Source organism: Rana temporaria, chromosome 3 (genome assembly GCF_905171775.1).
Source record: "Rana temporaria chromosome 3, aRanTem1.1, whole genome shotgun sequence".
In the NCBI taxonomy this organism is placed as follows: Eukaryota; Metazoa; Chordata; class Amphibia; order Anura; family Ranidae; genus Rana; species Rana temporaria.
This window is the reverse complement of record NC_053491.1, coordinates 111794508-111807331: the sequence shown is the minus strand read 5'-3', so window position 1 is coordinate 111807331 and position 12824 is coordinate 111794508. Positions and strand designations below refer to the sequence as shown.

General features: G+C 42.8%; 1 protein-coding gene across 1 annotated transcript in view; it reads right to left on the bottom strand.

Annotated features, from left to right (window-relative positions):
* Positions 1-12824, bottom strand: part of AHCYL2 (adenosylhomocysteinase like 2) — a 104781-nt gene that overhangs the window by 37960 nt on the left and 53997 nt on the right. Inside the window, 1 exon segment of the mRNA XM_040343245.1 lies at positions 1513-1624. Within this exon segment, the coding sequence (XP_040199179.1) occupies positions 1513-1624 (112 nt within the window).

Sequence of the window (12824 nt, the reverse complement as noted above, 5' to 3'; positions counted from 1 at the left end):
ATCTAGCATCTCTCTGGCTACCAATATTACAGCAGCCCATTAATATGAGTTAGTGATAGACCATTTTTTTGGAGTGTTACAGGTTAAACTGCCTGGATAGCCCAGCGTTGGAATCAATTTGCTAAATAATCCAGCTGTACCGTAGGTACTATATAGGAACTGTCTGCAAACAAAGGTTTTAATGAGAATCCTAAGTAATGTCAATTACCGTTTGATACGTTTAAAAGGAGAAGTATAACCAAAAAGCTTGCTTCGCAGTCCTTCTGCACTCCTGTGACCCATTTTCAGCTGACAGCAGGCTGAAGCACTTGGCCTCCACAGCTCAACAATAAAGTGAGTGTGGCAGAGAGCCGATGGTAGTCGCCAGCTCTCTGCTCACAGAGCTCTGTGAACTGAGCAATCAGCTGTGTTTGATCGCTCAGTTATCAGTCTTGGAGCTGGCGGGGGGACAGATGTTGCATCCACCTAGGCAAACCCGATACCAAAAAAACAAAGCCATACTTCTAAAATTTTCCACTTTTGGAAATAAATGGTCATCACCAGCATGTGATGTACGACATAACCACGAGCAGAAATAAGTCAGCTTTCACTGTACAAGCAGAAAAATTAAAAGTGACATACTATTGAACCATTCACAAAATACAAGGTGTTCTGTGACTGGTCAAGGGGAGAAGCGGGTGGATAAACAGTACTGCTTCTGCATATGAGGGCCACAGCTCTAATATTTGCAGCATTGGATGTACTCTTCAGCATGAATTCAATTGTAATAGTAAAGAAAGTGAAGTGATCCTAAGGCTTAATGTACACTGGATGTTTTACAACCTCCCCCGAACGATTTAGCTTGACATAGTAACCAACGTAAAAAGTCACTTTTGCCGTATTTGCGTTTAGGAGCTTTTTTTTAAATAGTCAAGAACGCATCTCCATTAAAAAACGCCTGTAAAACAAAAACACGGCTAAACACGGGTTATCCGCGTTTACAAGCCGTTACAGGCATTTGGCGCTTCAAATGCCTCTGAATATCTGTCCTAAACGCATTTAGGACGCAAAAATACTCAACTGCCTAGAAACGACTATAAAAAAACCCTGTGTACATGTACCGATAAAAAAAAAAAAAAAACAGGAGAGTTCAGGGGCAGCTGAAAAAAAAATGCCCAACTGCTCCTAAACGTCCGTTTACCAGCAGCGTATATGAAGCCTAAAAATAGCAAATTTAGCCTGGAGTTCTGCATTAAATATTGTTTGTACACTCACACTCCATTTTTGCTGTCTTCTATAGGCAAACGCCTTGTAAATTTCCCTAATGTTGTACTCATCCAGTAATAAGGAGATAGGCAGTATCAGTTTACAGACAATTACTGTTTTCTGAAGCTGCATAGCTCAAAGTAATTGTTTTTTGGCTGAACAGAAGACTGAACTGTTTTTTTTTTTTTTACTAAGGTTCCACAGTATGCACCATCCTAAACGTGAAATAAAAAGAACCGTTCGAGAGAATCCCAAGCCAGTACTTACCAGAGCTGTAGCTATCTGTTGATGACTGCGATATAGAACGAGACAAGGAGCGACGGCCTATCTTTGTGGGACGTTTGTTAAACTCCCGCTTCTGATCTGCAAACTGGATCTGCTGCGAAAAAAACAAAAAAAGACTATAACCAGCGAATTGAACTGCAGTTTATCTCAGAGCTTAAAATTACATTTGAAGTGGACATGGCATCAAAATGCTACCCAGCTTTTCTGGTAGGCATGTAAAACCAGTTACATTTTTATATATAAATAAATAAAAATGTAATACTCCCCTTACACACCGGCTCTGGATGCTTCCTTTAGGCAAGGATGACATTACTGGGACTTCCCATGGGGAATCTTGGGAAAGCTGACAAATCCAAATGTTGTGGGATTATGCTCCAGGGCTATGGAGGTCTACTGATGAGGTTTGGGATCCTCAACTTTCCTTAAATCCTGGGGGAAGGGTAGGCCCAGTAAAGTCATCTGCATCCACATGGGGGGGGGGGGGGGGGATTGGTGCACAGTTGGGCAAGAACCCTGTATTCACTATTTGCACGGTCCACTTAAAGGGGTTGCAAAAGGTTTGTTTATTTTCTAAATAGGTTCCTTTAAAGCTAATGCATTGTTGGTTCACTTACCTTTTCCTTCGATTTCCCTTCTAAAATTTTTTTTCTCTTTGCCTGAATTTCTCACTTCCTGTTTCTCCCTAGTAAACTGTTTTGGCTGACTAACCAAGCCTGAACATGAGGGCAAGCTTACCGAGTAGAAACAGAAAGTGAGACATTCAGACAAAAAAAAAGCGTTTAGAAGGGAAATCGAAGGAAAGGGTTAGTGAACCAACAATGCACTAGCTTAAAAGTAACCTATTTAGAAAATAAAAAAAACGAACCTTTACAACCCCTTTAAGGCAAAAAATAAAAAAATGTTTATATACAATTTACACATGATACAATGTTTAAGGTTGCAAAAGATATGGAAAACTGGTAAACTGCAAAACAGATCAGGAGTATCTATACAAAATTAGATTCAGTTAAAAGAGAATGAGCAAAATAGAAAAAATAAAAATGGATTAAGTATCGATTACAAGTAAACTTGATTGCCAAAAATGGTACAAGTATTAATAACTGGTAAACTTGAGTTCATTACCAACAATATAATTCTCAAGGACAAGATTATTAATGTTAAATATTTGCCTTTCTGTAGCGTTTGTGATCTAGATAACTATAAGAACAAAGAAAACCAATGATGGCCCTGACACCTTTGTAGCAATGTGATATGATTAAACCAGGGAACAGAGTTTTTTTTACAGGTTTATGATCTCAGGTATCCAAGTTCATAAACCTGCTTAAAGTTGTAAGGATTTTTATGGAAGAGTTTTTCGAGTGTCAAATGAAGCACAAGAACTCACCAAGTTTTAACTGCAAATGTATTTAAACATTACACAACTTAATGACGAGACAAAGAAAGGTGTGCGATAAAGTTTCTAAATCACATTTGTATCATTTCCAAGATTATACCTAAATTCAGGTAACCAGAGAACAGCTAGAAGCCTTCCACTGTCCAAGCACATGTGTAAAGATGTTTAAAGTCTGCGCATTCGTGATATTCATAAATTAGGACATAGTTTAGTGACCTCAGATCTAAGCCATTTAAAAAAAGACAGAAAGTGTTTAGCAGAAAAACCAAATGATTTCTGTAATAAGGCCCTCACCTGAGACTTTGCATCCATCTCTCCATTGACGTTGTATTTCTTTTTGCCACTCAGCACACCGATAGACCACCAGCTATCAGACATGTCTGAGTATGGGCACAGCCAAGTCATGTATTTATGCCCCCATCCTGTCTGCTCTGGTTCTATCTTGCCAGATTTGTTTGGTAAGAGTAGGCCTCCCACCCCTAAAGTTAATGAGACATTCCAGAATTTACGGCTACTTTGCGTGGTTTAACAGCCAATTACACAGAGTGGCCTCTAAACTATGGTTCTAACAAGGCCAAATCATCAACCGCTTATTTTTATGTACGCAACATTCTGTAATTACCTTGTTAATTAGGCACATTTTAGTGTGTTAAGCCTGAAGCTAGTCAAAGATTTACACACGACCATCTACAACCTGTTCTACATAGGAGTACACCAATTAACCTATTGTCTCTTCAATTAAAAAAAGGTCAAATAAATGTGAAACTTGTACCAACATTACAATTATCCATGTTTACTTCATTAGTCTTGGAAGGCCAACCATTGTTAAATGCACAGCCATATTGTATTCTATGAAATAAATGGTAACAAAATAAGTCCACCCTTCCTGTGTTCCCACCACTGCACAAAAATTCAAATAGTGAAGCAGCTACTTTAAATGAATCAATCTGTAAATAATATTCTTAAACCCTATAAATAGTGTAGAAAAATATAAGCAGCGCTGTGAACTATAAGGAATGTCCGGAGCATGTGCACAAATACAAAAATATTTTAAAATATTAAATATTTGAAAATGTCCATAAATCAAATCAGGTTGATAGTGTGCAAATTAACTTCAAATCTTCCACCACACCCAGTGCCAGCGATTCCTCTCCCATCAGATGCAAAACTCACCAACTCAAAATGCCTTACACTCTCGTGCTCGGCTGTGTAAGCGTATACAAAAACCTCTCAGATAGCAGATGTTGCAACCAATTAACTACCAGATTGCTCCGCATGTGAATATATAAAGAATACTCCAATAGTGCGATACTGTAAAAATCAGTTTTAATATCACACTGTAAAAGCGTTCAGACCAGCGGGTTGAACGAAAGAAAACCCATCAGCTCAGTAAAATGGGGACAGACTAGAGTGGGGAAAAACAAAATGTATACCGTATTTATCGGTGTACAACACGCACTTTTTCCCCCCTTAAAATCAGGGGGAAATCGTGGGTGTGTGTTATATGCTGAACGGCTGCCTCGGAGGGGAAGGAGGGAACAAGCGCCGCCGAAATAGACAGAGCCGAATCTCCAGCGTAGTCTACTCTGCTCGCAGTCGCGCCTCCTAGCATTTACGTCCTGCCATTGGACTGGTGTTTTGTCCATCAAAGGAGTCGGGCCAAGGGGCGGGACTCCCAGACGAGCCGAGTACACAAGACATCCAGCTCTGTCTCTCAGTGGCACTTGTTCCCTCCTCGGCAGGGGCAAGACTGCAGATGGGCACTAATCATAATGCAAACAAGGGAAATACTGCAAATGGGCACAAATCATGCTGCAAACAGGGGAAAGGCTGCAAATGGGCACTAATTATGCTGCAATCATGGGCAAGGCTGCAGATGGACACGGATAAGGGTGCATTGATTGGTATTTAAAATGTCATTTTATCCCTTAAGCGTCCCTCCTAAAATTGGGGTGCATGTTATACGCCGATAAATACGGGTATATAATATAAATTATATATATTCACCACACATATATTGCCTTGATAAAAAGAAAAACTATGGCTGGCCATACATCACACATTTTTCTTGTACAATGTTCCTTAATTACTAAAACCATATGAGGTAAAACCTAAACACTCAATTTGTATGCAGTCAGGCCGGCCCTTGCACTACATAGTTGATGGGCAAATCTAATGGGAAATTTTAGATAATTGTATAGTGTAAGGCCAGCTTAACTCCTCGTCCATGAAGTCAAGTTTGAAGCACTGGGTGATACCACCATGTATATTGACTGCACTCCATTCCCCAGCTCTGGATCAGATAATTGCAGAAGACATAAGCCAAGGGCTTGGTTACCAAACAGTGAACATTGGAGGTTGTGGTTAAGCAACACATGTGTACAGTGCTACAGTACATAACTTATTCTGCACTGCCATCCATGTGTGCATCTGCAATACAGCATCTGTAGAAAAACCAGGAAAAATACTGCGCTAGGAAAAAATACTAAAATGACATAAGCTGCAACGACTAAGTGTTATACACACAAAAATAGTACAAAGAAAAAAATGAAGTTGCGCTGTGGATTATAACAAAGCTAAACTAACACAGTGAATTTATAAAAGGACCATATATGAGTAGAGTAGCCCTTATTACAAAGGCTGCAAGAAATATTGTCCAAAATATGTGAATCAAAATCAGAATAAAAAACAAGTTGTGAAACAAGGTTCAATGTGGAATACAGTTCAAAACAAATATATATAAGCCAATAAAACAGCTTAAAGTTATTAAGGCAAAAAATGGTGAGGACCCAAATCTTGCGTAATAAATGGTGAAACAATCCTGATAGAAAGTCCAATGTATATATAGAGCTGAATAAACACCACCACAGAATCACCTAAAAGATGGAGGCTTACCAGACGGCAAGCATAACTCGCTTGCGGCTGTAAACCCTAGCCCGGGCCTTTATGTGATCAACACCGGAATGCGGATGGATAAGGAACCCTCCAGGAAGATCAGCGGCAAGTTGTTTGTATCACACACTATGGATACACACAACTTGCCGCTGATCTTCCTGGAGGGTTCCTTATCCATCCGCATTCCGGTGTTGATCACATAAAGGCCCGGGCTAGGGTTTACAGCCGCAAGCGAGTTATGCTTGCCGTCTGGTAAGCCTCCATCTTTTAGGTGATTCTGTGGTGGTGGTTATTCAGCTCTATATATACATTGGACTTTCTATCAGGATTGTTTCACCATTTATTACGCAAGATTTGGGTCCTCACCATTTTTTGCCTTAAATAACTTTAAGCTGTTTTATTGGCTTATATATTTTTGTTTTGAACTGTGTTCCACATTGAACCTTGTTTCACAACTTTTTTATTCTGATTTTGATTCACATATTTTGGACAATATTTCTTGCAGCCTTTGTAATAAGGGCTACTCTACTCATATATGGTCCTTTTAAATTCACTGTGTTTGTTTAGCTTTGTTATAATTCACAGCGCAACTTCATTTTTTTCTTAATACAGCATCTGTGTTTCTTCAACAGCGGTCTCCTCTGGTTTATATCAGAGAATGTTCTGGTGTTACTTTTAGGGCCAGTCCCACTGGTATGATGTCTGACATCACATGCGATCTATGTGCGATGTAATTTTAGCCATACAGAACAAATCGTATGGCGGAATTGGCATCGCATTCAGGTCAAACTTGCACAAGACCTTTTTTGGTCCGCAGAATTCCTGTCTGAAATTGCAGTTCGCTCTGCGATGTGATTTGGGGGTGTCGTTACTTTCAATTGACACTGCCAGCCGTTCACATAGGGCAGTGTGAACCGTTGCTGTGCAATCCTGACGCACGGCAGATTTGCATCGCGTTTTGGGTGCCATTAAGCGATAATGGCACCCAAACGCACGTTGCCATGCAATTTGGAATCACAGCGAATCGCAGCGAATCTTGTTCCAAAATGCGATATGTGAACTGGGCCTTACTAAAACCTGGATCTATTGCAGACCTTTACCTTTGCATCAGTGACCCCTATATTCCATGTATAGAGGCTATAAAATACATACAAAATCTGTCAGCAAAGTCAAGAAGAGACACATTAGCACATGCTGTAAAGACTACTAGCAAGAAAACAAAAAAATAGTAGTAACTAGCGTGTTAAGGAGGCATTTTCATCACCTTATAACCCCCCCCCCCCCTCAGTACCTTAAAGCATGGGGGGAATGTGGCGTAAAGACAGCCTTTTAGAAATATGGATTAGTATCTTGGCAACATATCTGAAGGCTATAATCCATTTTCCTGACATGCTCTCTGGTGCTTTACAATAAAACTGACCGTAAAACAATTGCAATCTACATTTTCTTCACATTAAAAAAAAAAACCTGTAAAACTTCTATATGTCTGAATGGACTTCTTCAGAGACACAGCATAACAGCAAGTTACAGAAAACTGACCATAGACACAGGTATGACCAAGCTACTAGATCTTGGACAAAAGGTGTCTAAATAAAAATAAACTCACTTTGCAAATCTCAAGCATTCACATGATTAATCCCGCAATTGCCCAATATATTTTTAACGATTGTCAGCTCCATCAAGTGGCCATATCTTGAAATACCCCGATAAGGGAAAATACTAAATTATAGCCATTAGAGGACACGGATGATCATAGGAAATCAACGTATTGGACAAATTGCAGAGATTATTAATTTATATTGTACAAAGGCTTGCGATACTTGCACAGCATAATATATAAAATATACACACACACACACACACACACACACACACACACACACACACTCTCTACATCTATACACATCTATACACATACATATCCCCCCCCCCCCCAAGTGTTATTTTAGGCCTACAAATGAGTGTAGTACTGGCTGTGGATGCCGGAGGGTAGAACATTTCACCTAGCTGGCTGGACTATCAGTGGTACACTATACAGCTTAAGGTCCGAGTTTAGGGGTCTCTACTACAGGGTACAGTTAATGGTATTGCCAATAAAGATGTAGACAATTGCCTGCTTGCAGCATAATGGCAACAGGTTTGGGAAGGCTCCGTTTCAGAACAATGTACCCCTGTGTAGTAAGCCAGGGCAATCAAGACAGTCTGATGAGTTAGAACACAAGTGGCCCGCACAGAGTCCTGGCCTAAAGCCTATTGAACACAGCTGGGATAAGCTGAAAACCCAAAATGTGTGCCAAGTCTTTCAAATAAAGATCAGTACCTGTCCTGGACCTCCCAAATCCTCTTGGCTGAATGGCAACAAAATTCTCACAGACACACCATTTTGTTGAAAGCCTTCCCAGAAGAGCCCCCGATATAGATATTATAGCAGTATACAGAGGCCAACAAAAAATTTAGACCTATGGTTTTAAAACATTTTGAAAGCTAAAAAAAAAAAAAAAAAAGGTGCTTTGGTGATTTATATAATGTGTGCTTTGGTGATTTATATAATGTATGTTATCAACCTAGTGCTGACCAAAATTACTAGTAATACTTTGCTTGGTATTTTGCAGTAAATGGATCCAAGCTGAAGTATGCGATTTAACCAGAAAAAAAATCTTGAATTTTAGTTACAAAAAGTCACTTCAGATCCAACCAGCAAAATACCTTTTGACAAAAACATGCACATTCGATCAACTTAACTTGCATTTCTAGGCCTACAAGGGAGGAAGGGAAAGCACAGCAGAACACCCTACATGGCTTTATTAAAAGACCAGGATTCTTCTGAATACTTGGCCTCCTCAACTTTCCCAACAATGCCACCTGTGAGCAGAAGGTTGAGCACAGGCGATTCTAAAAGCCGAGACTTTATGGAGTTCCATCAGAGATGAACACCCCGTCGTCACCACTTTGTCGTCCTGCAAAGCGGAAAAGCATCATAGATATTACACTAGTTCTTTTACCAGTCCACAGCTCAATAATGGCAGCCCACTAGGGTATGGGGTAACATTCAAGGGGTTTTATCGGGCCGCCCCCTAACAGTTCCCAACAAGGCCCCCCCCCCCCCCAACAAGGACCGCCCCCCCAGTGCCCAACAAGGACCGCCCCCCCAGTGCCCAACAAGGACCGCCCCCCCAGTGCCCAACAAGGACCGCCCCCCCCAACTGTGCCCATTGACCCTAAAGTAGAACTTCCACTCATCGGATTCCTCCCCCCCTCCAGTGCCACAATTGGCACCTTTTCAGGGGGGGGCGGTCCCTTCTGGGAGTCCGGCCGCGACGTCACTGCGGGGCTCCCTCCTCCACCCCTGGCCGCCGGGCTAATAGGAGAGCGGGCCTCGCGCATGCGCAGTGGGGTTCCTGGCATGAAGACGAAAGGCTACACTGCCGGGTTCCCTTACCCGCAATGGCGGCACCCGACAGCTGATGGGAAACATCAGTTGCGGTGCCAACATCGAGGGACACCAGGACAGTCAAGTCTACATTTAATAAAAGCCAGCAGCTGCAGTATGTGTAGCTGCTGGCTTTTAATTAATTTTTTTGCCCGGAACACCCCTTTGAGCCCAAGATGGCCATGAATTCATAGTGGATGCATTCTAAAAAAAAAAGTCACTTATGCTATGCAACATTTGTAAGGCAATCTACAGATTGCAAACAGGAGCAGGACCTTAAACATAAATGTGTTGTGGATAAAAATTACATATCGGGTAAGTGTAGAATAGTTAGAAAATGGCGATCACAACTCCCTGTGTGTGGCAAAGCTGGAAAGAAAATCACCTGTGGAACTCCAAGGTTATGTACACTGTGGTTCCCGTCTCTCAAAGTACACAATGATAACACTAACAAAGATTAATGTATCTCAATGGTACAATGCTTTTTTAAATGTATTCAAGCAGAAACAACGTTAATAAATGATTGATGCGTGTCCCAATACCCAACTTTGGCTTTCATTGTGAAGACGAGTTTGGACCAAACACCTTGTGTGTATTTTTTGTACTTCAGACAGAGTACAATAAAATTATACCCTGCTTTGTATTTCTGCATTTACTCTTAACATCAATACAGCACTAAGTGTTTATATTAGCATAACCCTCATTCTACAAACATACCCACATAAATCGGGGTAAAAGCTTGCCATGCCATTATCTTTACTATCATTTTCCAATCAGGAAAAGTAACTTAGAATAGAAATGTAACAAGTCTTGAAAAGAACCAACACAATTTATTTGATGTACATGAGAATTTGTAGCCTTTTCCACTAAGGCAAATAGACTAGGCACTGCAATAAAAGCTCTAAATGAACAAATAGTGATTCATTAGAACAATGGAGTGGGCAGGGTTCAATCCTTACCATCCAGTCGGGCATGTTGAAGGCAGCCGTATCTTGCGTGCTTTCTGATCTCTCCATTTCACCTGTGTAACTGCAGCTCTTCCTCCTAGTGATCTGACGAGTGTTTGGGAAAGCAGTGTGCTCAGCAGAGCTCTGATAAATCCAATACCAGCCTCTCTAGAAGCTTAAGAGATCCAGCCTCCCCCTGCTCTCCAACTGTGCAGAAAAACACAACTATGCATGGATTCAAGAGTCGGCTAATCTTCCACAGTCCAGCAGCACTCTGTAATAGGATGCTTTCTCTGACATAAGAAAGGAGGGGCCTGATAGATTTCCCAAGTACTATCTTGCATTCTCCGTGTACTATTAGTGGTATCTGCACTTTGTAATGTCAATACTCTGAAACAATGACTCATTCAAATCCCTGGCTACACAAAAGTCAATTTTAATCAAGGTCAACACAAGACCTGACCGAAGTAAATTTATAGTGCTGCACGTTGCCCCTCCTTTTCTCCTGCAACTATTAATCATGATCAAAGAATTCTAGTAAACCTTGCCAATGGCTTCTTTTATGCCACAGGTGACAATGTAGGCAGGCAGTGGCGTCACTAGGGTTGGTGTCACCTGGTGCGGTAAAATATGGCGTCAACCCCCCCCCCCCCCCCCAATAACATTTTTCAAATATTTTTTTACCCTGTTTGCTCTCTGTTCTCCTTTCTTCCCCTTTTCTCTCTCTCCCTATGCATCTTTCTTGTTCGTTCTATCCCTTCTTCTTGCTCTCCATTTTTCTTTGACCCCTCCCCCCACCTCTTTCTCCAGGACCGGAATTCACATCTCAGGAGCCTATATGCCAGGGGCGTACCTAGAGCATTTGGCACCCGGGGCGGATCCAATATCTGGCACCCCCCCACGTTAAAATGTAAAAACACCCCACTGTGCCCCCTGCATCCTTCAATATCTTTTTGTTACTACTGTGTACCCCTCTCCACAACTGCACCTCTGGACCACTTTACATTGCACAACCCCCTTCACCTCTGGACCCTTTTACATTACACAGCACCCTGCACCTCTGGGCCCCTTTACATTATACAGCCCCTGCACCACTGGACCCCTTTACATCACATAGCCCCCTGCACCCCTTTACATTACACAGCACCCTGCACTTCTGGACCCCTTTACATTACACAGCACCCTGCATCACTGCACCCCTTTTACATTACACAGCCGCCTGCACCCCTTTTACATTACACAGCCGCCTGCACCCCTTTACATCACATAGCCCCCTGCATCACTGCACCCCTTTTACATTACACAGCCACCTGCACCTCTGGACCCCTGCATGTTACACAGACCCCCCTTCAGTGCAGACACCCCCCCTTAGTGCAACCCCCCTCAGTGCAAACACCCCCCCTCAGTGCAAACCCCCCTTAGTGAAAACCCCCTCAGTACATCCCCCCCACCCCTTCAGTGAAATCCCCCCAGGTGCAAACACCCCCCCTCCCCATTCAGTACCTCAGATCATCGCAGGCAGCGCCACGACACATGGACAGAAGGTCCCCTCGGCCCCTCCCCCTCTGTACACACAAACAGAGGAGGGGGCTGTGCCTGTGTGCCGACCACCGCTAACAGCCCGTGGCTGTGAGAGGAGGGGATGGATGGTGATGCGGTGTCACCCCGCAACCCCCCCCCTCTTGTACCGCGGCGCTCAGATTCCGCGGCGCTCATCGCTGCAGTCACGGGGGGGGGGGGGGGCCGCCCCCCACGTCAGCTAAAAAAAAAAAAAAAAAATTATCGGGATGGTGTCACCCCTCGAGCGGGTGTCACCCGGGGCGGACCGCACCCCCCTAGCAACGCCTCTGTAGGCAGGAACAGATAGGGGGTGATTTCCTAAAGTTGGAGTGCACAAGATATGGTGCAACTCCGCATAGAAATCCAAGGTTTACCAGGTTTTATTGCCAAAGCCTAATTGAAGGAGAAGTCCAGCCTGAGCTTTTTAGGCTGGGCTTCTCCTCTGGGTCACAGGAGTGCAATTAGTTTTGCACTCCTGTGACTCGTTTTCAGCAGAGAGCGGTCTGAAATCCGCTCTCCACGAACATCGCTTCCATCAGTCGGGGCAGCGTATCATCCCGACTTCCAAGTCTGGATCCGCCAGCTTCCCTGATGGATGGCAGTTTCAGCGAGCCGCTGATACGGCCTCTCCCCGCCCCTCCACAGATCAGCGCTCCAATGAGCACAGAGAAGTAGAGCAGAGTCAGTCAGCATCGCTCTGCTCAGGGAGGAGCGAGAACCGAGCCATTGGCGGTGTTCAGTGGCTCGGTCCTCAGTGCAGAGATGCCCCCCCGACAGATGCAGCATCGGTCTGATCTAAGTATAACTAGCAAAAAAGTGCACAAGCTTTAATAAATCTCCCCCACTGTACAATTGAAGCTTGCCATGAGTGGAATTACCTCCAAAAATTGAGTTTTCCAATCATTTCTGGGGGACAAACCAATGTTTATTTTCAACTGCATTGATAAGAAAATTCTTGAATTTCTAACAAAGAATGTGGTTTTTGTTCAGGGAAGTACATTCATTTCAAAAGCAAAATGTTAAAAGCAAATGTTTGTTTGAGGTACTTTTGAATGTCATTCGTCATAAC